This window comes from Lepidochelys olivacea, assembly GCF_965140295.1.
Source record: "Lepidochelys olivacea isolate rLepOli2 genome assembly, chromosome: 4".
NCBI classification, from domain to species: Eukaryota; Metazoa; Chordata; order Testudines; family Cheloniidae; genus Lepidochelys; species Lepidochelys olivacea.
Window position 1 is genome coordinate 90,884,058 of NC_140414.1, and position 24,550 is coordinate 90,908,607.

Below are 24,550 nucleotides of genomic sequence, written 5' to 3' on the forward strand. Positions count from 1 at the left end.
ACATCAGTCAACATCCTGGATGCCTCAGTGTTCATACTAAAGCACATAGCTGGTTCTAGTGGCACTAGAAGACAATCTCCTCATGATCATGGTCACAGGTAAAATCTCCATGCTCATGCTGCTGGACCTCTCTGCAGCCTTTGATGCCGTGGACCAGAAAGTACTACTAACTTTCCTACTTGACACAGAAGATGACCCAGCTCTAGTGGCTCCAATAATTCCTCTCCAGAAGAACTCAAAGAGTAGTGATGGGTAACTTCTTCTCCCTCTGAAGACCCTCACCTAAGGATCCTGCAGCAATCCCTTCTTTCCCCCCAGTTCTTCAATATCTACATGAGACCACTGGGAGAGAGAGCGAGATGCTACGGGCTTAGCTGTCAACAGTATGCCAATGATACTCAACTATATATCTCATTCTCAACTGATGCAACCATCACCATTTTTTAAATGTCAGAACATTTATGGAAAATAAGCTCTTGGATGAAGAGCAGCTGATTCAAGCTGAACCCAGGTAAAACCAAAGTGGCACTGATCAGAAAGAAGAACAGCTTGTAAGAGCTGGCCAAGACATTGTCTTCACCTTCCATCAAAGGACACAGCCCTCATTCGTCAAAGTGATGTGAAGCCTCAGGGTCCTATTTGACCCCTCACTGAGCTTGGATGACCAGGAAGCATCAGTTTCCAAAAATGCCTTCTGTCACCTCCAGGTTGATATGAAACTTTGTCCCTCTCATGCAGACAAGGACCTGGACATACCGATCCATGCATTTGTCACCTCCAGACTGGATTACTATAACTCATATCTGAAACTGAATATGCAGATGATGCACTGACTGTAGCTGGTACAGAATATGGCTGCCCACCTTCTCCATGGCTCAGGCCATCATGAACACATCAAGCCTGTGCTCAAGTTTCTTCAAGTTTTTAGTGTGGCCCATCACACTAGTTTCTGATGCTTTCATCCTGATTTTCTAAGCAATTAATGGATCAAGGCCCACCTAAATCAAAGTCTAATTTTTGATCTATGAATCACCGTGCCAGCAGAGCTCCTCTGGGACAATGAGATCTGAAAGCCCTGGATAAAGCATGTGAGAGCTGGGGACCAAGCATTCTCTGTTGAAGGGATTTGGCTATGGAACAATCTTCCTGAGGAAATCAGGTGAATCTAGAGTGTGACCATCTTTAGGAAATGTTGCAAAGCCTTCCTCTTTGAGAAATCCTTTTCAACATAAGTGATGCTCATAGTTCAAACAACTCTTTTATTTCCAAATGCCTTTCATCACCACCCAAAAAGAAAAAAAGAATCAACCTATCCCAAACAGAGTTTTGACCTGAAAAGGAAGAAGGGCCAGAGACCTCATGAAGTACATTGTGTCCTGGCTATTGATATTGATTGTATGTAGATGTTCAGATATTATGGTGATGGGCTGTACTATAAAACCCTTAGGATACATCTACACTGCACACTCCTTTTGGTGGCATGTAGAATACAGACACTATACACACCACTAGCATGGATATAAATAGTAGTGTAGATGGTGAGGTACTGCTTAGGCAAGTAAAAACACACCTGAACCCTTTGGTCATGTCCCCTATGTGGCACTCTACACACCCAAGTAGTACCTCCGCCCCTCTACACTGCTATTTTTAGCAGTGTAGTGTTCCACTGCCTCCCGGCTGCTGGAGTATTTCCCCTCCATAAGGAAAGGCTCCAGCAGCGGGGAAAGGCTCTGGCAGAGGGAAGGCAGCGTGGAAAAGCTTTGGCAGCTCCCCGCTGCTGAGTCTTTCCCTGCTGCCTCCCCTGCCAGACCCTTTCATCAAGACCTCTGGCTACACACTGTAGTGTGGACACAGGCTGCTTTTCACTGTGCTGTCTAGTTACACATACTCTACACACTGATGAAGGAAGTTCTAGTGTAGACATAGACTACGAGTATGTCTACGCTGCAATTAAAAACCCCTGGTTGGCCCACACCAGATGAGTTGGGCTCGTGAGGCTCGGGCTCACAGGGTTGTTTAATTGTGGTGTGGACATTAGGTCTAACACCCTGCAAGGTGGAAGGGGCCCAAGCCCAAACGTCTACATGGTAATCAAACAGCGCCTTAGTCAGAGCCCCAAGCACCGGAGGCGGCTGGCGTGGTCCCGCCCTGGGTATCTAATTGCAAACTCACAACACCCGCCCGAAGGGGGCGGGACCAGCCGGGTGAGAGCAGGGGCTTCGCTTTCCCACTGCGCATGTGCACACCACTCGCACGCGTTGCCTAACGGCCGGCCGTTCCCATTTGTCCCTCGGCGGCCCCCGTTGGAGTTGCGGAAAGGCGTGGACGTTGTGTCCGTGCCGCTACGCGGCGGCCTCTGTGGTTCAGCAATGGCGGAATATACCTGCGTGAAATCCACCAAGCTCGTTCTCAAGGGGGCGAAGAAGAAAAGGTGCGAAGTGGCTGGGACGTTCCGCCCCCCCCGACCCCCCCGCATTGGTCGCCCACGCGCCGCGATGAGCCCCGCTCCCCGGCATGGACAGGCCGGTCCGTCTCTGTCTGCTGCTCCCGGGCGGGGGCCCTGCCCGGGGCTCGCTCCCCAACCGTGAAGTCACCGCGCGCCCTGTCCCCCGCCCCCGCGTGACCGCGCTCGTTCCGGGGTAAAGCGGCCCTGGCTCGCTGTAGCTTCGACTGACTGGGGTCAGGTGTGAACTAAACCCCAGCGAGAGCGTCCACACGGCGTCGTGCCTGGTTTTGAGTAAAGCGGTTTAAAAACCGACTTCTGAGATGGGTACAACGTGAGCCTGCTGACAGCTCGGTCTGCAGAGCCCAGGGCTGCCCTGTCAGAGCGGAGGTTTGTCCTGGTGACCCGCCCCTCTCTCCTCCTCCCGTGTTACTGTGTATTAGTGGTGGTGGTCCAGAGACACACGGTTAGTTAGGGAAGGCTTATTATTTAGCCGTTTTTGCCATTGTCTCGCTTTGCAGTAAGAAAAAGCACAGAGATAAGAAAAGAAAAAGAGAAGAAAATGCAGAAGATCAGCTTGATATTGTTGGTGAGTGGGCTTTCAAGGATGTGCACACCAGTATAGAAGTAAAGATAAAGACAGGAAAAGTTAGGGTGTTTGTTTTGTTTTCTTGTTTGGGCTTCTGGCATGAATACAAAACACTTTTGCATTGACTATTTGTACATGTCTGCAAACCTATAAATCATAGTCCTTGTAGTCAAGAAAAATACATAAATGACTGTTTAAAAAATCTGTACAGAAATCTTTTTTTATATGGGGTAGAAGGGAGGTCTGATGTCCAATAGCCTCTGTTTCTCTACACACACTATGCTCTCTTGGCTGCTTCCAAAAAAGAGGAAAAGGCCATTCTAAGTTTAAGGCTACAAATAATCTTTCCAACAGCTAAGTCTAACTTCTAATTGCAGTGTGTCACATCATAAGTCAAAAAGGGTATTTGGTGTTTGTCATTTATTCGCTTTAAAGTGAATGATGCAGAACACTTTTGTTCAACTTCTGGAATACTTGTAGATTGTTTTACTGCAAGAGCAAAATAAGCCTAAATATAATTATCAATCAAGGCTTCACAGCAAACTACCTAAACAGTAGGAGCTTATCATGCTACTACATATTACTAGATAAGATCTATTTCCTACCCAGACCAAAATCTGCATCTCCTCGTGGATGTCTAGCCATCAGCTGAAGCTCAACATGGCTAAAACAGCTCTTAATCTTCCCTCAATGCCCTTTCGGCACTGCTTCCTTTTTCACTCAGGCACATAACCTGGGCATCATCTTCAACTCAAACCTCTCTCTAGATCCTCATATTTAAGCTATCTTGCAGATTCTTTCTGAGAAACTTCTCTAAGATATAGCCCATAGACAATGTTTCAGAAGTAGTGTGCTGAGTCTTCATTTATTCACTCTAACTTAAGGTTTCACGTGCCAGTAATACGTTTTAATGTTTTTAGAAGGTCTCTTTCTATAAGTCTATAATATATAACTAAACTATTGTTGTATGTAAAGTAAATAAGGTTTTTAAAATCTTTAAGAAGCTTCATTTAGAATTAAATTAAAATGCAAACCCCCCCCCCCCCTCCCCCCCGGACTGGTGGCCAGGACCCTGGCAGTGTGAGTGCCACTGAAAATCAGCTCGCGTGCTGCCTTTGTGCCTTAGGCTGCCTATCCCTGATATAGCCTTTCCTATCCATCCATGCAGCTATCGCTGCATCTTGATCACTGGAACATCCTTTTCTCTTTTTAACATCTGTAACAAATGAAATCTTGTCCCATTCATATCCATTCAGAATGCTGCTGCAAAGATCATATTCCTAGCCTGTTAGTTTGACCATATCATCTTTCTCTTTGCAACACTCCACTGGCTCTCCCATCTCTAGCATATCAAATATAAGCTGCTTCTCTTCACTTTCAAAACGCTGCACAGTGTATCCCAACTCTACCTATAATTTCTCATTCACAGTTGAGATGTTGATTCACACCTCTGATCTGCCATTGATGCCAACCTCTATCACCCACTTATTAAACTTTCAAATAAGCACCCTAATGCTTTCTCCCGTGCTGTCCCTCATGCTTAAGAGCATTTCCCACAAACATCGTTATCCTCCAAACCCTTTCCTTTGCCATGACACCTACAAAAAGACTGAAGACAGTTAAGTTGCTGGTATGCTGAGACCACTGCCTATCCTGCTAATGAATACTGTCTTGGTTCCTTGTACTCCCCTGTCTGTCTGTATCCATCTGTTGTCAGTTGCAAGTTCTTTGAGGGAGGGACCGTCATTTTGTTCTGTACAACACATAGTCTGATGGGGTTCTGATCCATGATAGGGCTCCTACGTTCTATGTTAATTCAAATAATAATAGTATTTGGCTAAAATCCAGTTGTAAGTGTGCTATGTTATTTCATTTTCTTATATTTTAGGAAGCTGGTGGGCAGTAAAAAATTTTGGTGAAATCACAGGAACTGTAGCAATAGAACTGGACAAGGGAGCCTATATCCACGCTCTTGACAATGGCCTTTTTACACTTGGAGCACCACATAAAGGTTTGTATCAGAAAAAGAAAAATTTTGCAGTGTCGAGGTATGAAACATATTTTGCTAAGTGGAGAGTTTTTGTTGAAGACAATAACCTAAAGATTTTTTTATAGTGATGCTAGTTAATATACATAATACAAAATATCATCCTATATGGCACAGCCAAGAGGATAACTGAATCCTAATGACTGACCACTAATTAATTTTTCTAAGCCAGTCTTGATGTTTTCTTTATACATGCAATTCAGTTCCTTTCCTGATGCTCAATTTCCTTGTATAAAAGTCCTTTTTCTACAATAAAACCTGGATTGATTAGAAGAGCTGAGAGGCGGTGGGTTGCTCCATGCCACCGTCCAAGCTCTCTGGGGGCTTTCATCTGCTTCCTGTTCCGTCTGGAACTGTTCCCTTGATGCTGAAGACATCAGTTCCTTGTTGGATTGTGGACCTAGGCTTGGTCCCCCTGGAAGCGATGTAGGGGATGGGGCTGTTTCCGCTTGACTGTGAACTGCTTTCTGCTGGTGCACTACATTGGGTTTCAGGCTCCGGTTGAGCCTCTTGTGTAGGGTTATCGGCTGCTGCCGGTGCAGATTCGGTGGGGCCCTTTGGTGTTGGGGTTGCAAGTACTGGATTCAGTGCTGGCACTGGTTCTGGTGCTGGTTGTTCCGCAGGTTTCGGCTCTGGGTCTGGCTCTGTCTGGGTCTCTGGGACTGGATCCACTACTGCTGTTGCAGACGTTGACATGGGGTCCGGTTCCATCACCTCTGACTGGGTACTGGTAGAAGTTTCCGGAACAGAGCTAGGCGTGACGGCTTGCTTAGCCTGGCTGTGGGTGACCATTCCCACCCTCTTGGCTAGCTTCACATGATTGGCCAAGTCTTCTCCCAGCAGCATGGGGATGGGATAATCATCAAAAGTCTACGTTCCTGACCAGCCCTTGTACTGGACAGGCAACTTGGATGTAGGCAAATCGAAAGAGTTGGACTTGAAGGGTTGAATTGTCACTTGGATCTCTGGGTCGATTAAATTGGGATCCACTGAGGAAGTATGGATAGCCGACACTTGTGCTCCGGTGTCCTTCCACGCTGTGACCTTCTTCCCGCCCACACTCACAGTTTCCCTCCGATCCGAGGATATCTGGACCTGAGGACCTCTGGTGTGATTCCGGTGCAATGAACTGTAATCTGTTGGGGTTCTTGGGGCAGTTGGCCTTTACATGCCCCGGCTCATTACATTTAAAACATCGTCCAGCTGACGGGTCACTGGGGCGAGGTGGGTTGCTGGAGAACGGTGTGGCAGGACGATAAGGTGTCTGGAGTGTTCCTTGGGGTGTAGTTGGAGCCTTGAGCTGCCCCCAGTAGTAGGGTGTGGTCTGAGGTTGTCCCTTCTGGTATCCGCTTCAACTGCAACCAGGATTGTTCCTCTCTCCTCCCTCCAACCATTTTGTTCCGGTTTGCCCCTTCTGATATTTGCCCTAACTGCTACTAGTTTTTTTCTTTTCTGCCACCTCCACCCATTTGGCTCTAATCTCTCCTGCCTCGATTACAGTTGTGGGCTTTCCATCTGTATCTTTTTATTTCCTCAAGAATACCCTCTAAGAACTGCTCCATTTGCATTAGGAAGGGCAACTCTTCTGGACAGTTAACGCTTGCTCCTGATATCCAGGCATCCCAATGTTTCACAATGTGATAGCCATGTCGAGTAAATGACATGTCTGGTTTCCACCTTAGGGCTCTGAACCCCCGACAGGAATGCTCGGGTGTTATCCCCATTCTGACTCTCGCCTGGGTTTTAAACAGTTCATATTTGTTCATGTGTTCCTTAAGCATTTCAGCTGCCACCTCGGCTAAGGGTCCACTGAGTTGCGGCCTCAGCTCTACCATGTATTGGTCTGTAGAGATGCTGTACCCAAGGCAGGCCCTTTCGAAGTGTTTTAAGAAGGCCTCGGTATCATCGCCTGCCTTGTACGTGGGGAACTTCCTGGGATGAGAAGCGGTACCTGGAGAAAGATTGCTATTCTGCTGAGCCTTTGTCTTCTCCATCTCCAGTGCATGCTTCCTCTCTTTTTCCTTCTCCTCCAGTTCTTTTTCCTTTGTCTCCGTAGCTCTGCTGCGGGCAGCCTCTCGTTTTTTTTCTGCCTCTTTCGCTGCCTCCAGTTCTCTCCTTTGGGCAGCCTCTTTGTTTTTTTCTGCCTTGGTTTCTGTCATGTTTGCCTCTCTGTTTTTAACTAACTTTACACCCGAGAGTTAGAAATCAAACAAACAAAAACACTTGGCTTGTCAAAAATATAGGTTGTGCTGTAACCTGATACCGATGTTCTCTGATAGTTTTCTCAGCCGACAGAAAAATCCTTTGTCTCCAGACAAATAGACAGAAAAACCCTCTAATTGTTCTTGGCTAAAAAAAAACAAAAAAACCCGACCTCTTCAGGTCTGTGAAGAACTTGTGAATTTCCTTGCAGGAGGTTAACTACCCTGCCTTTAGATAGAGAAAACTGCAGCTCACAAAAGCAAGCTCCCTTTTGTTATGCTTGTTGCTTTGTCCCCTTTTACAAAACCCTTTAAAATCTTTTAAAATTCTTCTGTGTTTTTGGTTCAAAAAAAATCTCAAAATGATTTCAAATAAATCCCACCACTCTGCCACCATGTCAAGTTTCCTTCCACACTCTGAACTCTAGGGTACAGATGTGGGGACCTGCATGAAAGACCCCCTAAGCTTATTCTTACCAGCTTAGGTTAAAACTTCGCCAAGGTACACACTTTTACCTTTTTGTCCTTGAACCTTTATGCTGCCACCACCAAAGCGTCTAACAAAAATAACAGGGGAAGTGCCCACTTGGAAACGTCTTTCTCCCCCCTTCCCTCCTCACCCCCCCAAAAAATATCCCCGCAAGCACTACACCCCCTTTTCTGAGGAAGGCTTGATAAAAATCCTCACCAATTTGCATAGGTGAACACAGACCCAAACCCTTGAATCTTAAGAACAATGAAACAGCAATCAGGTTCTTAAAAGAAAAATTTTAATTAAAGAAAAAGTAAAAGAATCCCCTCTGTAAAATCAGGATGGTAAATACCTTACAGGGTAATCAGATTCAAAACATAGAGAATCCCTCTAGGCAAAACTTTTTAAGTTACAAAAAGACACAAAAACAGGAATATATATTCCATTCAGCACAGCTTATTTTATCAGCCATTTAAACAAAACAGAATCTAACGCATATCTAACTAGATTGCTTGCTAACTCTTTACAGGAGTTCTGACCTGCATTCCTGCTCTGGTCCCAGCAAAAGCATCACACAGACAGAGAGGACCCTTTGTTCCCCCCGCCAGCTTTGAAAGTATCTTGTCTTCTCATTGGTCATTTTGGTCAGATGCCAGCGAGGTTAACTTTAGCATCTTAACCCTTTACAGGTGAAAGGGTTTTTCCTCTGGCCAGGAGGGATTTAAAGGTGTTTACGCTTCCCTTTATATTTATGACAACATGTAATTCAGTTCCTTTCCTGATGCTCACCTGTATGTTTAGGCCTTTAACAAGGTGGAAAGCACTATCGCTCTTGTAAGTAACCATGCAAAACCAGAATGAGGGTCCTGGTCTAACTTTAGTTTCTCTTTTTGTCTTATAAAAAGAGAAACTAAAGTCAGACTAGGACCATCATTTACCAACCAACAACTCCCACTCCACGTCAAAGGGTGCTGACTAACCCTCCTATACCTGTAATTGTTATGTAGATGTTCTGTGGAGGTGGCCTGGTAACTGGTCTTTCCCTCACTCTGAGAGTGAGAGAGGTACTGCTCAAGTAGGGAATCCCTGTTCTGGAAGCAGAGTGAATTTGGATGTATTTCAACCCCAGAGTAAGGTAATGGCCAGTCCAGGAATGGTGGCAGTATATCATTCCCGCTGTTGCAAAAGTGATGGTGGCTTTTAAAATACTGAATTCTAGTCATGCGCTCAAGTAAAACAGTGCAAGTACATTTTCTTAGGAGAAGCTTATATAATGCATAGGCTGAGATTCACAAAGCAATTCAGTGGATTTAGATTCACATTTTCCATGAATAGTTATAAATTCTCAATCCTAAATTTGTTGGGGGCAGGGATAGTCTTTATTTGTGTCTTGTAGAATGCTAACCATATACTGTAAGTGCTTAGATAACTCCTATAAAACTCTTCTTTGCTTTTACAGTGTTTGGATACTCTTCTGAAAATTTATGTCAATATCTGGCCCCGCATTATAGCCTTTTCCTGTATTGTATACTGATCATTCTTGTGTAATCTATCATCTTTATTTAAACTTAGTGTCATAAATTCAAAAATTGTATATCTAATGCTTTATACCTAATAATAATTTTCAAAAAAAATGTCTTTCAGAGGATGATGGCCCTAGTCCTCCTGAGCAGTTTACAGCAGTAAAGTTGTCTGATACCAGGTAATTTCTCCAGTGGATTTTTGAAAAATTTGATGTTGTGCAGGTTTTACTTCAAGAATGTCCATAAGGTCTCATTTAGACTGCTATATGTGATCTCTTACCCTGAATCAAAGCTAATTATCCCTCCCTTAAAATCTCCTTTATTGTAACATCTAGCTCTTAAAAGTATAGCTAAAACCAAAATACTGGACCTCTTTGATATATTGAATATTTTACAGAATGTTTTAAAGTTAAAACACTATCTTTTTTCCTCATTTCTCTAAGAATTGCACTGAAGTCTGGCTATGGCAAATACCTTGGCATAAATTCAGATGGTCTTGTTATTGGACGATCAGATGCAATAGGATCAAGAGAGCAATGGGAACCTGTCTTCCAAGATGTAAGCCATCTCTAATATTAACTGCAGGTGATGTTCTTGGTAAAAATTGTTGTTTTAAACTTAACATTAATAGTGCTAATGGGATACTCTTCCATGCAAGTGGTAAAACAATGACATGACAGGTATTGCAAAATTATAAAGAATAGTTAATTTGTAAGTTGCAGTTGGGTACATTACTGTATTTTTAAAGACTTTAAATCAAAATGTTTTTCTGGTTTTGGCAGCAATATACAATGTAAGAGTAAAAGAGAGAGCAGATTGCCAAGGGTGGCTACTAAGAATTCCTTAGACATCTGTGGTGTCTTCTGGAGTATTCTAGAATTCTTATAATTTTAAGGCATGTCTAAAATTTGTTAACAGTACTAACTTAAATGGTGGTATTTTAACAGGGGAAAATGGCTTTATTAGCAGCAAATAGCTGTTTTATCACCTGTAATGAAGAGGGAGATATAGAAGCCAAAAGTAAAACTGCAGGGGAAGAAGAAATGATAAAGGTAATTTGTGTGTGATATATTCTCTATACTTATCAGCTTGAATGCTATAGTGGAAAATGCAAAACCTATGTACTATCCATAATATTTATGGAACAAACATTCTAACATCGTAAGTTTACATAATACCTTTCATCATGAATTTTTCTAATTCACTTTACAAACTTCATATTAAGGAGCATCTTCATTCATCACTGAATTATGGACCTCTCCAAGGTCATATGGGGCAGCTTTTCAACAAATCTGCTGCCTAACCATTTAAGATGGGAAGAGAGTTATACTCATTGGAAATTGCAGGTAGGCAGAATACTCAACAAAACTGGCTTATGCCAAGTAACCAGGATTGCAAACGCCTTACTCTTGTGCAAATGCCACAAGATCTCTGACCACAAGTGGTCACTGTCTTTTTTGGTCTGAACAAATCAGATTGTAGTTCTGACAGCAAACTGCTCTCTAATAGTATGCTAGATTATTTGTTCAACACTTGCTCAGAAGTGTACCACCTCCTCCTTGCCAGTAACTGACAGCAACTTGGGTTTTCCTTGGCAATGTCGGGTGCAAGTACTAGATGTCCCTGGTTTGTACAAACAAGACTATCACAGTTTCTAATAGAAAAGCACTTAAGCTCCATCTATAATTCAACATCAGTTAAATTAGAAATGCAATATATTGTCACTCCTGGACATTAAAGGAGTAAAAAAAAAAAAAATTCTTGTCTTGATTTCTAGTTTCTAAAATCCCATAAACTTAATCTAAAACTTGGTATATAAAATTTGCTAAGAACTCAGTCTTGTAAGATTGTACAATTTAAATAGGAGTCTCCAAGTCCTCTTTCATCTTGCCAAGTACAGATGATGATGTTTTAATTGCATATATAGCAAAGCATTAACTGTTTCAGAACATGACACCATGCCCCATATAATTCATAGAAATACTGTTATGATAATGGCATAATTAAGGTGTATTTTATGCAAGATGAGTCATGTGAGATACCATTGGAAAGGTTATGATTTACTGAATATGATTATCATATTTGTATTCATGTACATTTTTGTATCTGAAGTTAGGAATATTGTCTATACACCTATTACAAATGTGTTTACACCTGGGGAACACGCACTAAACAATGCAGTCGGTCTAGTTGCTGGCTGGAAAGGGCCATTTGGAAAAACAGTAGGTCTTTGAAGATATCCCACCCTCCTGGAAAGCCTTCCTGTGGACTCTGCAAATAGACTTTTAAGTTATGGCTGCAGGGTCATGTGATCAAGTCACCTGACTCCATGATAAAATCAGTACTTTTCCACTGGCCAGGAGTGGGAATCACTGGAAGACAAAGGATTCCCACCATATGTAAAACCTATTTAAGGCAGGAGAGTGACATAATTGTGGTTCATTCTTCACTGAATCCCTGCCCAGGATGACTGCTAGAAACATCTAAGGGTATGTCTTTATTAGCAACGTACGGCAGCGCTTTAACGTGGCTGTGTAATCATGGCACCAGCGCTGGGAGAGAGCTCTCCCACCATTGTAAAAAAACCACCCCCATGAGGGGAGTAGCTACCAGCACTGGGAGTGCAACTACCAGCTTTGGTGCACTGTCTATGCTGCCACTTTACAGTGCTGAAACATGTAGCTCTCGGGGGTGTTTTTTCACACCCCTGAGTGAGAAAGTTGCAGTGCTGTAAAGTGGCAGTGTAGACAAGGCCTTAGAAACAAAGACTTGGGGAATGAGGAGGAGGAGCTGAGCCCAGGTTGGGAGGGTGTCTTGTCTGTGAAAGAAATTCCTGGAGTTTTAAGCTGCAAGCAAAAGCAGCTTGCTTTCAAGAACCTCTGCAATCTGCTTAAAACAACATTTAGTTTCTTTAGTACCTTAAGCTTAGCTTGCGAGTTTGTTTTATTTACTCAGTAATCTGCTTTGATCTGTTCACTATCCCTTATAATCACTTAAAATCTATCTTCTGTAGTTAATAAATTTTGTTTTTGTTTTCTCTAAAATCCAGTTTGTGGAATTCATAACGGGGCCAAAAAGCTGTGCGTATCTTCCTCCACATTGAGGGAGGGAGCGAATTTCATGAGCTTATACTGTACAGTTCTCTGTGCAGCACAAGACAATTTTGGGCTTACACTCCAAAGGGGGGTGTGCACTTGAGTGCTGGGCAAAGTGTGTATCCTGGAAGGGAGCTTGAGAGTCTGTCACAGCAGCACAGTGTAAAGGGAACCCAGTTCCAAGTGGCACCCTGGGGGAACCAGTCACAACATGAATCGTGGCTAATCCCTTAAATGTAGTGTTTATTACTGTAGATTCAGAATATATTTTGTTTGTATATTCAAGAAATATGTGAAATGTTGTTTAGTGTTTGTATGTTTTATATATACAATTTCAAGGTAGGAGCAAAGGCTTTATAAAACCAGAATAGAATAGAATCAACTTTTTTGTTAAGAGATCTTTGTCATATCCTAAGAAGCTGTTAAACTGAAAAGACCTACTCAAAAATTCAATGCTTTTCATATCCTGAGTGCCAGGAGAAGTTGGAATGTGTTTAGTTTTTTCTTACTATCAATTGTAGTTCGTATAATGTATATTTTCTATTTTCCCCTAATAACTAGATCCGTACTTGTGCTGAAAGAGAAGCTAAGCAGAAAGATGACATTCCAGAAGAAGACAAAGGAAATGTTAAACAATGTGAAATCAATTATGTGTATGTAATTGAAAGCTATTTAGCTGCCAGCCTTCTACATCTAAAATAAACTATCCATTTCCGTATCTGAGCACAAAGGATTCCCATCTCCCCTTGTTTAAAACAATCCTGACCCACCATCCTTCTAGTCAAATGAAATTCTCTTCAGAGTCCTGTCAGCACTGCACATTAACAACCCAAAGAGGTTCCTGCTGAATGACAGTCTTCCCTCTCAAAGGCGGGGAGGCTAGTCTATCTTCCCTCCCCCCCCGCCCTGCCCGGAGGAGCTTGGGGCTGGCCAAAGCCACACCATGCCTTCCCTTCCCAGGCCCAGCCCGCCCAGGGGAAAAGCATCTGTTAGAAGACTGTTTCGATATGCCCCATGCAGGTTCTGGGGCAGCCGAGGAGGCCATACCACCTCCTCAGCCGCCCTGGCACCTGCATGGGGCATAATAAAGCAAAAACTTCACCACCAAACCCCGCAACCAGGGGTCCGGCAGGTGTGGCAGCAACACCCCTGGCCTATTGTACCCGCCACCCATGATCTTAGAACACAGACTGTCTGAATAGGTTGTACCCACAACACTCAGTGTAACATGTGAGACCATTACCGATTCTCTTGCATCTTATTCTACTTTTAGGCCACGAATCTAGCCCAGGAATTGAACTTTGAAATCCTTGCACAACTATTGCATTTTATTATATAAAGTTCCAATAGAACTGGAGCTATTTTCACCCTCTTTATTGGTTGCAGAAAGAAGTTCCAAAGTTTCCAAGATCGTAAACTCAAAATAAGCCAAGAAGACAGTAAAGCTCTCAAAAAAGCTAGAAAAGAAGGCACTTTCCATGAGACGTTGCTGGACAGGTATTTTCAAATCCAAATAATTCCAGCTGTTAATTAAATGAAAGCTATTGACAGATAAATCTGTGATATACCTGGAATGCTAAAGACAACTAGAGTTAAGATTGCCTAAATGTTCTCACCATAGTCCATTTTCTGCTGCCTGTATATTTTTGAAACTCGCCTTTTTCAAGCCTGCCTGGTTTCTACCTGAAAGAAAACCTTTATGGAAAGCTTGAGCAAAACTCGTTTAGTCAATTGAGTACAAGGAGAGTGGAGAACAATAATACTGTATTATAAAAGCAAAATTCTTACATTTATTTTTTTCAACAACCCTGACACCAAAACAAGGATAGAAAGTTGCATTTTTGTAGGGAAATAGCCATTATTAAGGATTCTTTTCACATTGTTTAGTGAAAACTACTCTTGGTTTGACCAAGCTATGAGGGTGTGAGAATAGCACTTTGTACAGGTACAGTATTTGGGGAATGCAGAATATTCCAAGCACTACTTACCAGCTTTCTAAGCAAAAGAAAGCTGTACTGTATACCTATAAGTAATTAACTCAGCTGCGAAAAACATTGAGAAGAGCTGATGCCACTACTGTACAATTGTTACGTCGATTTAAGGCATTAGGGTTCCATAGGAGCCCTGCCCCATTGCATTGACTTGTGCAACTGAAAATTTTATTAACCTGGCGTAATGTTTTCTGTGATGTTCGCTGTGTATGCCAATGAAGCCTTTCCTTGTTAAGTGTGATGTGGCATGCCAGAGATGGTCCAGCCAAATAGTTTTTGACTATGGAATCATTTTTGTTTACATTCCCTGTCTTTAAAAAAATTCTATTAAAAAAAACAGTAAAAGATTAAGGCTTCGTGATTCAGAAACCAGAAAACTCCAAAATTTTAAGGTTGCATGTGCGACCAGTGGGCATATTCCTCACGGCTCTAATGCAAGAGCAAATACTAGCTGTACAAAGTAACAAAGCCAACAAACAATTCAGAAGTACTAACAGGCCTCTAACGTCATTTGCCAATGTTCCAAAGTTAAGTAGAAGCAAATGTTATAACAGCCTCCCCGTATGTCTTGTAACTATCACACTGTTGAAATGTATGTGGCTTTTGTGTAACCTAAATTTTGTCTGTCTTCTCTTTCATATAGGCGAGCAAAATTGAAAGCTGATAGATACTGCAAGTGACAAAAACAATTGGCTTGTTTGCTTGCTTTTATATCCTTTGGTTGTCCAACTGAACATACTATCTGAATAAGACATTTTGCAAATGTGACTTTATTTATGCAAAGACTTTTTTGTTCCTTCTTCTCATTAGAGTTAGTATCTAGTGTCACTCTGCATAAGAATTTGTCATTATTCTGATGGAATGCCATTTAGTTTATTATAAAACTTTACACGGTATTGAAATTTGGTATGCAGAATTTTATCCAAAAGCAAATAGCTTTAGCAAATTGAATTGTTGAAGGTTGAGAGAAGCAACTCAGTAATCTGAAGGTCATGATTAATAATCACGAAGAGAAGAGCTGCATACAAAACCAAACTACAAAGTTGCCCTGACCAATTGTACTTTCATTGGATAAATAAATTTTATCAAACTAATGTCTCTCTGAACATATGGGACTGAAGTCTCAGCTTGACTTCAGTGGAGCAATGCTGCCTGATACCAACTGAGGATCTAGAATGGTTTTCAACATTTATAGAGAACAGTGGGTCTGTAAACATTAAGCGAATGTTTGCATAAACTATGTAGTTGAAAAACAGTATGGGGAAATGAAGAAAAGGCTGTCAGAAATGTAGAAATTGAGGTTCTTCATGAGAAAAGGAAACCCTTTAATTACCCATATGTTGCTGATGGTTTTTATGTTTTCAAATTTTGCTAATTTAAAGCTGTTGGATGGACTTGTTTCTATCTTTTAAAGTAAAAATGTTAAAGAATGTTTAAAATGCAGATACTGTGCATTCCTAATAACTATTACATAGAATGCTGTTTGCTATTTATGCTTGTTACCAAAATTTTATTTTAATAAAAACCGTTTATAGGAACTATTCCAACTGTACTGATTGTAACACCACCTTCACAATTCAGCTCTAACCTGTCGTCAAAAAGTATTTGGTTACCAGGCTCAGCCTTTTCATCTCAAGTCTTACTTCTAGTGAAGGCCATAATTTAAGTTACCTACATGCAACGTGTAGTCTATGCTGGTTTTTGTGGTTTTAAATTTGGAGCGTGGAATTGCCTATAACCTAAAGCAGGGGTAATTAATAGGGAGACCACGAGCCAAATCCAGACCGCCAAACACTTTTAATTGGGCCCCCAAAATATTTTTATTTACTTACTTTTATTATTATTGTTATCTGGCATTGGGACCTTGACTATATCTTGACCAAGAAATTTGGACCTTGACAAAAAATAGACTACGCCTGACCTGAGGCATAAAAATGGGATCATTAAAAGAACAGGTAGAGTCTGAGCATAAATACCCATCAGCATAAGGCTGAAAGACAGCACTGCCAGTTTAAAGTGGTGTCACTTCATAGCCAGCCTGTGTGAAAATGAAACAGGGTGAACTTAATTGCCTATATTCAGAACAAGTTATAACTGGTGCTGAAGCCAAGTTAAGAAAGAATTGCAGTAGTAGAGCTGTATACACATGAGAGTATGTGATGCTGGTGTCAGGGACTCATAAGACAAACAGGTGTATAGCTTGTGCAGATTTATATTGCTGAAAAACTCATGTTGCACACCATTTTATTGTCCCTCATCACATGAAAAGCTAACTGATTATTTACTGTATCAGGACTCAGACTGGTGCTTGGGAAAGTTTACTGGTTCTGTGCTAACTAAGCACATTGATTGTTGGCTCTCCAACATGGTTTTAATGCCAGGAATCGAATGTTTTATTTTATACTATTAAAAAGATAAAGGATCCAAGTTTTAGATAATATAGAGCAATGGAATCCAACTCTTAGTTTTTTAGAAAATATATATATTTAAAAAAATAAAAACCATAGCACTTGTCCATTGTATTATCACCTACTTTTTATCCCTTGTTGCTGTTTGTCTAGACGTACCAGATCATGCCATTTACCTTCATGCAGAGGGGACTCTGCACCTAGGTCTCCCTCATGGAAGGATGGGAACCATAAGCTGCACTGTTCCCCTGTGTCCCCAGTCCTGAAGAAAGCCCTCTGCAGGTCTGAGAAATCATAAGAGCTAGGGACGTGCTTGGGAATGCACATCCTCCTGCCCATGCTGCAGGGATCTCACATGAAAGTTAATATAACGTGGGGCTATATCCCTCCTGTTGGGAAGTAGCTTTTCAAGGGGAATCTGTCACAAGGTTCATTTGCTGCTGCGCTGCCAAGAAGTCGGAGGGAGGGTCAAAAGACTTTCAGAGCTGCTGTGGAGTCAGAGGGCCTCCATGCATATGGCTTTTGCCTCCATGTAGATCTCAGCCGATCTACTTAGTCCACAGGGTGGTCAAACTTATTACTCAACAGAAAAATAGGCAGAAACTCTGCCATTTTTCCTTCCCAAGCCTTTTTGTGTGAGATTTTGCCTGAGAAGAGGACTTGTCTACATGAGGAAATTTACAGCCATGCTACCAATATAATTATACTGGTATAATTTCCCATGAAGACAAGCCTTTAAATAGTAAGTTCACTGGAAGGCACATAAGACCTATGAGGTTGATAGAAATAAGTTAGAATACAAAGAAGTTAACTTAAAGCAAGGGCCGTAGCCATGCCAAGCTGTAAGAATGACTAATAATATGATAAATTAATCAGAACAACAAGAGAAATTGCCATCACTTTTGTCTATTTCATTCAGTAACCTGTATCTGACAGTATCAACTAACAGATGCATCAAAGATGAGTGCAAGAAACCTCACAGTAGACAATTGTGGTCGAACCTGACCTTCAGAAAAGTTTCTCCTTAATCTCTGTTACCTATGGCCTGAAGTATGAGGGTTTATAGCCTTTCCTAAACATAACTCTAATGCTGGACATTTGCTTTTACTATATAAATGTCTAATCCTTTTTTGTATACAGTGACCTGAAGAAGAGCTCCATGTAAGCTCAAAAGCTTGTGTCTCTCCTTAACAGAAGTTGGTCCAATAAAAGATTCTCTCACCCACTTTGTGTGTCTGATTGTTTTCTAAATATTGTTCAGCTCAGCCATCTCAATATTGTTTAGGAATGAGTCTGTCTTAAGTTATGTTGTCAGGTGTTGGGGTTTTTTTTAGTATTTGCAGGTATCAGTTTTGAATTTGTTGCTTTCCAATTTCACTGAACATCCCACTTGTTCCTGGATTGTGAAAAAGGATAAATAGGAGCATTCAGTTTATCTTTTCTGGGCTATTTGATTGTATAGTACACTTCCATTATATCACCTGTCATTTGTGTCCTCTCTAAATGAAGCAGTTCTGGTCTTTCAATTCCTCATCCATACAAAATCCTGCCATGATCTAATCATATTCATCACACATGTCTGAATTTCTGTTTCTGCCACGTTGTTTTGAGGTAGGGTAACTAAAACTGAACACAGTATTCCAAGTAAGGAGAACTATAAGCTTGATGTAATGGTGTTATGTTCTCAGTATTGTTCTTTCTTTATGCATCCTAATGTATTTTCTTTTGACAGTTGCTGTAGAGCAGTGGCTCTCAACCTTTCCAGACTACTGTATCCCTTTCAGGAGTCTGATTTTTCTCTTATGTACCCCAAGTTTCACTTCCCTTAAAAATTACTTGCTTACAAATCAGACATAAAAATACAAAAAAGTGTCACAGCTACACTATTACAGAAAAATTGCTTACTTTCTCATTTTTACCATATAATTATAAAATCAATTGGAATATAAACATACTTACATTTCAGTGTATAGTGTATAAACAAGTCACTGTGTATGAAATTTTAATTTGTACTGACTTCACTAGTACTTTTTATGTAGCCTGTTGTATAGTTAAGCAAATATCTAGATGAGTTTATGTACTCCTTGGAAGAGTTCTGTGTACCCCCAGGGGTATGCGCAGCCCTGGCTGAGAACCACTGCTGTAGAGCACATTGAACTGTCCATGCTGACACTTGTGTCTTTCTCTCTCTCTTTTTTTTTTTTTCCACTATCTTGCATTTTGTCAACAACAAATTTTCATCTGATCTGGTGCTGCCCATCTACCTAGCTTTGTTAGGTCCCTCTGACGTTGCTCATAGTATTCTGCGGGCTTGACTAAACTCTAGAATTGTGCCACCTGTAAATTCTGCAGTATCACTTTTCACCCATTTTACGAAGATAATTTAAAAATATATTGAACTCCAGTCCTTGTACAGAGCCTCATGTCACCCTACTTTAACCTTTTACCATGTTGAAAATTGGTCTTTCATTTCTATTTTTTATTTCCACTTTATGGCAGTATTTTACCTACCAGAGTAAGCTACCCCAGAGAGTTTGCAGATCATTTAGAGTGAAACAAACAGTAGTCATGTAGTTACCAAACATGTTCCGTGTTTCTCTAATTTTTTCACGAACTTCACATGAAATTACATCCCTCCCTTCACATACGGTTCTTAAGGCCCTATCCCTCCCACACCTACACAGACACACATCATGTACAATGTGTTTCTGTTTGGGCTAACTGTAGGATTGCATATGAGAATTTGGCTTGAGTCCTTTGGGACACCACCCTAAGAAAAACTGAAGAGGCGTGTAAAGCCTTAGTCAAGCAGTAATACAAATCACATACTGCTGCTGAAGCCTTAGAGACATGGTATGCATTGGTATGTTACAGAGATAACGCCCCATAAATGCAAACAAAAAAAAGATGCTTATGTAATTAGTGGATAAACAGTTTTTGTGAATGAGTTCAGACATTTTATATAAAGCTTACCACATAATGAGATCACTATCTGATTTTTTAAAATAAAAAGCTTAGCTATGCCAATCTCTACATGACTAGCAAAAGCCCAATGTACATGGTTGTTTTAAAATGTAGAAATAAAGACCAAATAGCCATTTACAGTGTGTCTGGTATTACTACCGATATTTTTCAATTGTCTACAATATAAATCAGGCACAGGCAACCAAATAAAACACTGTTAGGTAATGAATTCTCAAAAAGTTGGCAATTGTTAGTCTTAGAGAATTTTTAAAATAAATGCTCAGTTCCTACTTTAAAGTGTGTTTGTGGTCTTAAAATTGACTATAAGCTACTGCACAAGTCTGCTTCATTTAATGACAAAGTTAAAATCATCAATGAATATGTGTCAGTGTGAGATTGGAATCTTTTTAATAGCATCGACTGGAGCCACTCGGGCCGTATTCTCCTCACACTCCTGTATGAGGGCATAAAGGGCAGGGCAGCTGTGACCCTCCACCAGTTCCCTCTTACTGCCCAGTGTAGGGAGACAATCTGGTAAGTTTCCAACACGTTTGTTCTTAGCTTCAGAAAAACCTTCAGAACTCTTCTGATTGCCTGACAGGACTGCTGTGAATGACACTGTCTGAACTGAATATTGGACCTGAAAAAGAGCTCTGTGGTGCTTGAAAGTTTGTGTCTTTAACTAACAGGAGTCGGTTCAATATGAGAGATTACCTCACCCACCTTGTCTCTGGACTGAATACAAACCCTCTTGTACAGGGCTCGATATGATGGATTCAAACCTCTTCTGTTTAGGAAAGTCCCATATAGAGAATGCTAGCAAAACTCAGTAACACTGACCTGCCCAGGTATAGCCATATGTGCTGGGAGGGTATAAAGAGAAAAAAAAAACAATTGCTGAATAACGAAGCAATTCTTTTGTGAGTGATCCATACGTTGTTTCCCAAACAGAAAAAAGATTATTAATAGAGAGCCTGTAATACGGAACTGATAAGCCTCCCTATTACTTAGGGTTAAAACTTTGGTGTCCTCTTTGATTCCTCTCTTTCCTTCACACAAAATCAAAACCTTTGTTAAATCCTATCATTTTTTCTTCTATGATATCTCTAAATGTAGCCTTTCTTCCATCGTTGCGACTCAGACTCCTGTCTATACTTTAGTACCTTATGCAAGAAAAGTTGTCCATTCTTAGCCCTGGTCTACACTACGGGGTTAGGTTGAATTTAGCTGCGTTAGGTCAATTTTAAAATGAATGCATCTACACAACTAATCCCATTCCATTGACCTAAAGGGCTCTTAAAAATGACTTTTGTACTCCTCCCCAGCGAGGGAAGTAGCACTAAAATCGACCTTGCTGAGTCGAATTTGTGGTAGTGCAGATGCAATTCAACGGTATTGGTCTCTGGGAGCTATCCCAGAGTGCTCCAATGTGACCGCTCTGGACAGCACTTTGAACTCCGATGCACTAGCCAGGTACACAGTAAAAGCCCCAGGAAATTTTGAATTTCATTTTCCTGTTTGGTCAGCGTGGCGAGCTCAGCAGCACAAGTGACCATGCAGTCCTCGCAGAATCGCAAACAAGCTCCAGCATGGACCGAAAGGGAGACACTGGATCTGATTGCTGTATGGGGAGAAGAATCTGTGCAGGCCGAACTTCGATCAAAAAGAAGAAATGCTAATATATATGTCAAAATCACACAGGGCATGGTGTAGAGAGGCTACAACAGGGACACACAGTAGTGCCACATGAAAGTTAAGGAGCTCAGGCAAGCCTACGAAAAGACAAAGGAGGCAAACAGTCGCTCTGAGTCAGAGCACCATACATGCCACTTCTATTATCAGGTGCATGACATTCTAGGTGGGGACCCTACCACTACCCCACCACTGTCCGTGGACACCTGCAAGGGGGGCGTCTCACACAACAAGGAGGAGGATTTTGTGGATGAGGAAGAGGAGGAGGAGAATGTGCAGCAGGCAAGCGGTGAATCCATTCTCCCTGGCAGCCAGGATCTTTTCATCACCCTGGAGCCAATACCTCCCAAGGCGGGATCCCCGACCCTGAAGCCGGAGAAGGCAGCTCTGGTGAGTGCACATATGTAACTACAGTACAGCGTTTAAAAGCAATAGTGTTTAATGTTTGATTTGCCCTGAACAATTGGGATGCATTCACGACCAGTACAGCTACTCGAAAAGTAGCTGTTAACGTGTCTGGGGATGGAGCGGGAATCCTCCTGGGACATCTCCATGAAGCTCTCCTGGAGGTACTCTGAAAGCCTTTGCAGAAGGTTTCTGGGGAGGGCTGCCTTATTTCATCCTCCACAGTAGGACACTTTACCACGCCAAGCCAGTTGCAAGTATTCTGAATCATTGCAGCACAAAGTATGGCAGCGAATGGTCCTGGGTTTTGGTCGCATTCAAGCAACATTCGGTCTTTATCTTTCTGTGTTAGCCTCAGGAGAGTAATGTCATTCATGGTCACCTGGTTGAAATAGGGTAATTTTTGTAAGGGAACAGTAAAAGGACCCCGTTCATGCTGGGTTGTTTGCACCTGGCTAAAAGGGATCATCCAGGAGAATAGCCACGTGGCGGGGGAGGGGTGAAGGGATCATCCCAGAGAATAGCCACGGCTTGGGGTGGGGGAGGTGTGTGCTGCACATCCGCCCGAAAACCACAGCCCCTCCTTTTAAATGTGAAACCCAACCGGCATTGCTTGGAAAGGATGGCGCTGCAGTTTGAAACCATTCCCATATGTTATGAAGGCGTAAGAAGCCAACACCTCGTACCCTTTGGCTTACTATGGCTGCCTGGAAACTGAATTCTGTTGCCCAGCTGTGTGATGTATCACCATACCGGCAGGCGCTCAATATAAAAGGCAAAATGCGACCTTGTACCTAAAGTACATGTGCTGTCTGCTGTAAATTGCTTGATTCACTGTGAAAGAGTCTCCCTTTTGTTCTCAGAAATGTATCATCTTAAATTTTAATCTCCCTTTTTATCTCCCCCCAGGTGCAAATGTTTCTATGCTCCCCCTCTCATCTCTGTCCGTGAGGTTAGCACAGATTAGAAGGCAAAAAAAACCTGACTTACGATGACATGTTTTCCAAGCTCATGCAGTCCTCCCACACTGACAGGGCACAGATTAATTCATAGAGGCATTCAGTGGCAGAGGCCAGGAAAGCATTAAGTGAGTGCAAAGCACAGAGGCAGGAGGTGATGCTGAGGCTAATGGGGGAGGAAACGGACATGATGAAGCATCTGTTGGGGCTGCAGGAAAGCCAACAAGAGCACAGAGCCCAGCTGTATCCATTGTATAACTGCCTGCCCTCCTCCCCAAGTTCCATATCCTCCTCACCCAGACGCATTGAGAAGTACCCCTGGTGGTTTATATACTGGTTGGCAAGGTGGTCCGGTGCCAAGATAGGGATATGTGTTCCGTCTATCACCCCACCACAGTTAGGGAACCCCATTGCAGCAAAGCCATCCCGTATGACCTGCACGTTTCCCAGAGTTACTACCCTTGATAGCAGAACGTCAGTGATTGCACTGGCTACTTGGATCACAGCAGTCCTCACAGTAGACTTGCCCACTCCACATTGATTCCTGACTGACCGGTAGCAGTCAGGAATTGCAAGCTTCCACAGGGCGATTGCCACTCGCTTCTCAACTGTCAGGGCAGCTCTCATCTTGGTATTCCTGCGCTTCAGGGCTGGGGAAAGCAATTCACAAAGTTCAAGGAAAGTGGCCTTATGCATGCGAAAGTTTCACAGCCACTGTGAATCATCCCATACCTGCAACACTATGCGGTCCCACCAGTCTGTGCTTGTTTGCCGGGCCCAGAATCAGTGTTCCACTGTATCAACCAGCCCCACTGCCACCATGATGTCCCAATTGCCACAGCCCGTGCTTTCAGGAATGTCTGTGTCCATGTCCTCATCACAATCGTCCTTGTGCTGGCGTCTCTTAGCCTGGTTTTGAACATACTCCAGGATAATGTGTGAGGTGTTTACAATGCTCACAACAGCAGCAGTGAGCTGAGCGGACTCCATGCTTGCCGTGGTATGGCGTCTGCATGGGTAACCCAGGAAAAAAGGTGCGAAACGATTGTCTGCCGTTGCTTTCACGGAGGGAGGAAGGAAGGGGCGACTGATGACATGTACCCAAAACCACCCTCAGCAACGTTTTTACCCCATCAGGCATTGGGAGCTTAACCCAGAATTCCAATGGGTAATGGAGACTGCGGGAACTGTGAGATAGCTACCCACAGTACACCGCTCCGTAAGTCAATGCTAGCCATGGTATTGAGGACACACTCCGCCGACTTAATGCACTTAGTAGGGACATACATAATCAACGGTATAAAATCGATTTCTAAAAATCGACTTCTATAAAATTGACCTAATTTTGTAGTGTAGACATACCCTTAGATAATACAATAACTATAGTATCTTCTTATGGTCTGCCCTCTGTAGCCAGACAGCCAGCCCCCCCCCCCGTCAGACCAGCATTGCTGGAAATACAGGAGGAAGCCGGAACAGGGCACTTAACATATATTCCAGCACAGCCTTTGAAGCTGTGAAAGCACAGGTGTGCTGCTACAATGTGCCTCTGGGAACAGATACCACGATTAAGCTCACAGCAGGCAGAGGCCCTGTGACAGACATGGCTCTTAGCCCCTACTAAATAGCGTGATGCACACACACCAACATCCTAGGTGGGAAAATATTTACCCTGATAAAAGAAATGTCCAGTAGTCGACACTTACTGTTTCTCTCCCTTGCAAGTGTAAACTACTCTTGCGAGAGCTGGCGTCACCCCGA

The 24,550-nt window shown here is 42.4% G+C and overlaps 1 protein-coding gene and 1 long non-coding RNA gene across 2 annotated transcripts in view; one reads left to right on the plus strand and one right to left on the minus strand.

Annotated features, from left to right (window-relative positions):
- Window positions 1-24,550, minus strand: part of LOC311520168 — a 100,003-nt gene that overhangs the window by 34,598 nt on the left and 40,855 nt on the right. The window lies entirely within an intron of this gene.
- On the plus strand, window positions 2,273-15,902 carry FRG1 (FSHD region gene 1). The gene is made up of 9 exons (XM_084625832.1): window positions 2,273-2,431; window positions 2,965-3,032; window positions 4,921-5,043; window positions 9,397-9,454; window positions 9,719-9,833; window positions 10,223-10,327; window positions 12,932-13,023; window positions 13,757-13,867; window positions 15,005-15,902. The coding sequence occupies exons 1-9, from the start codon at window positions 2,370-2,372 to the stop codon at window positions 15,039-15,041; spliced, it is 771 nt and encodes a 256-aa protein (XP_084481958.1). The 5' UTR covers window positions 2,273-2,369; the 3' UTR covers window positions 15,042-15,902.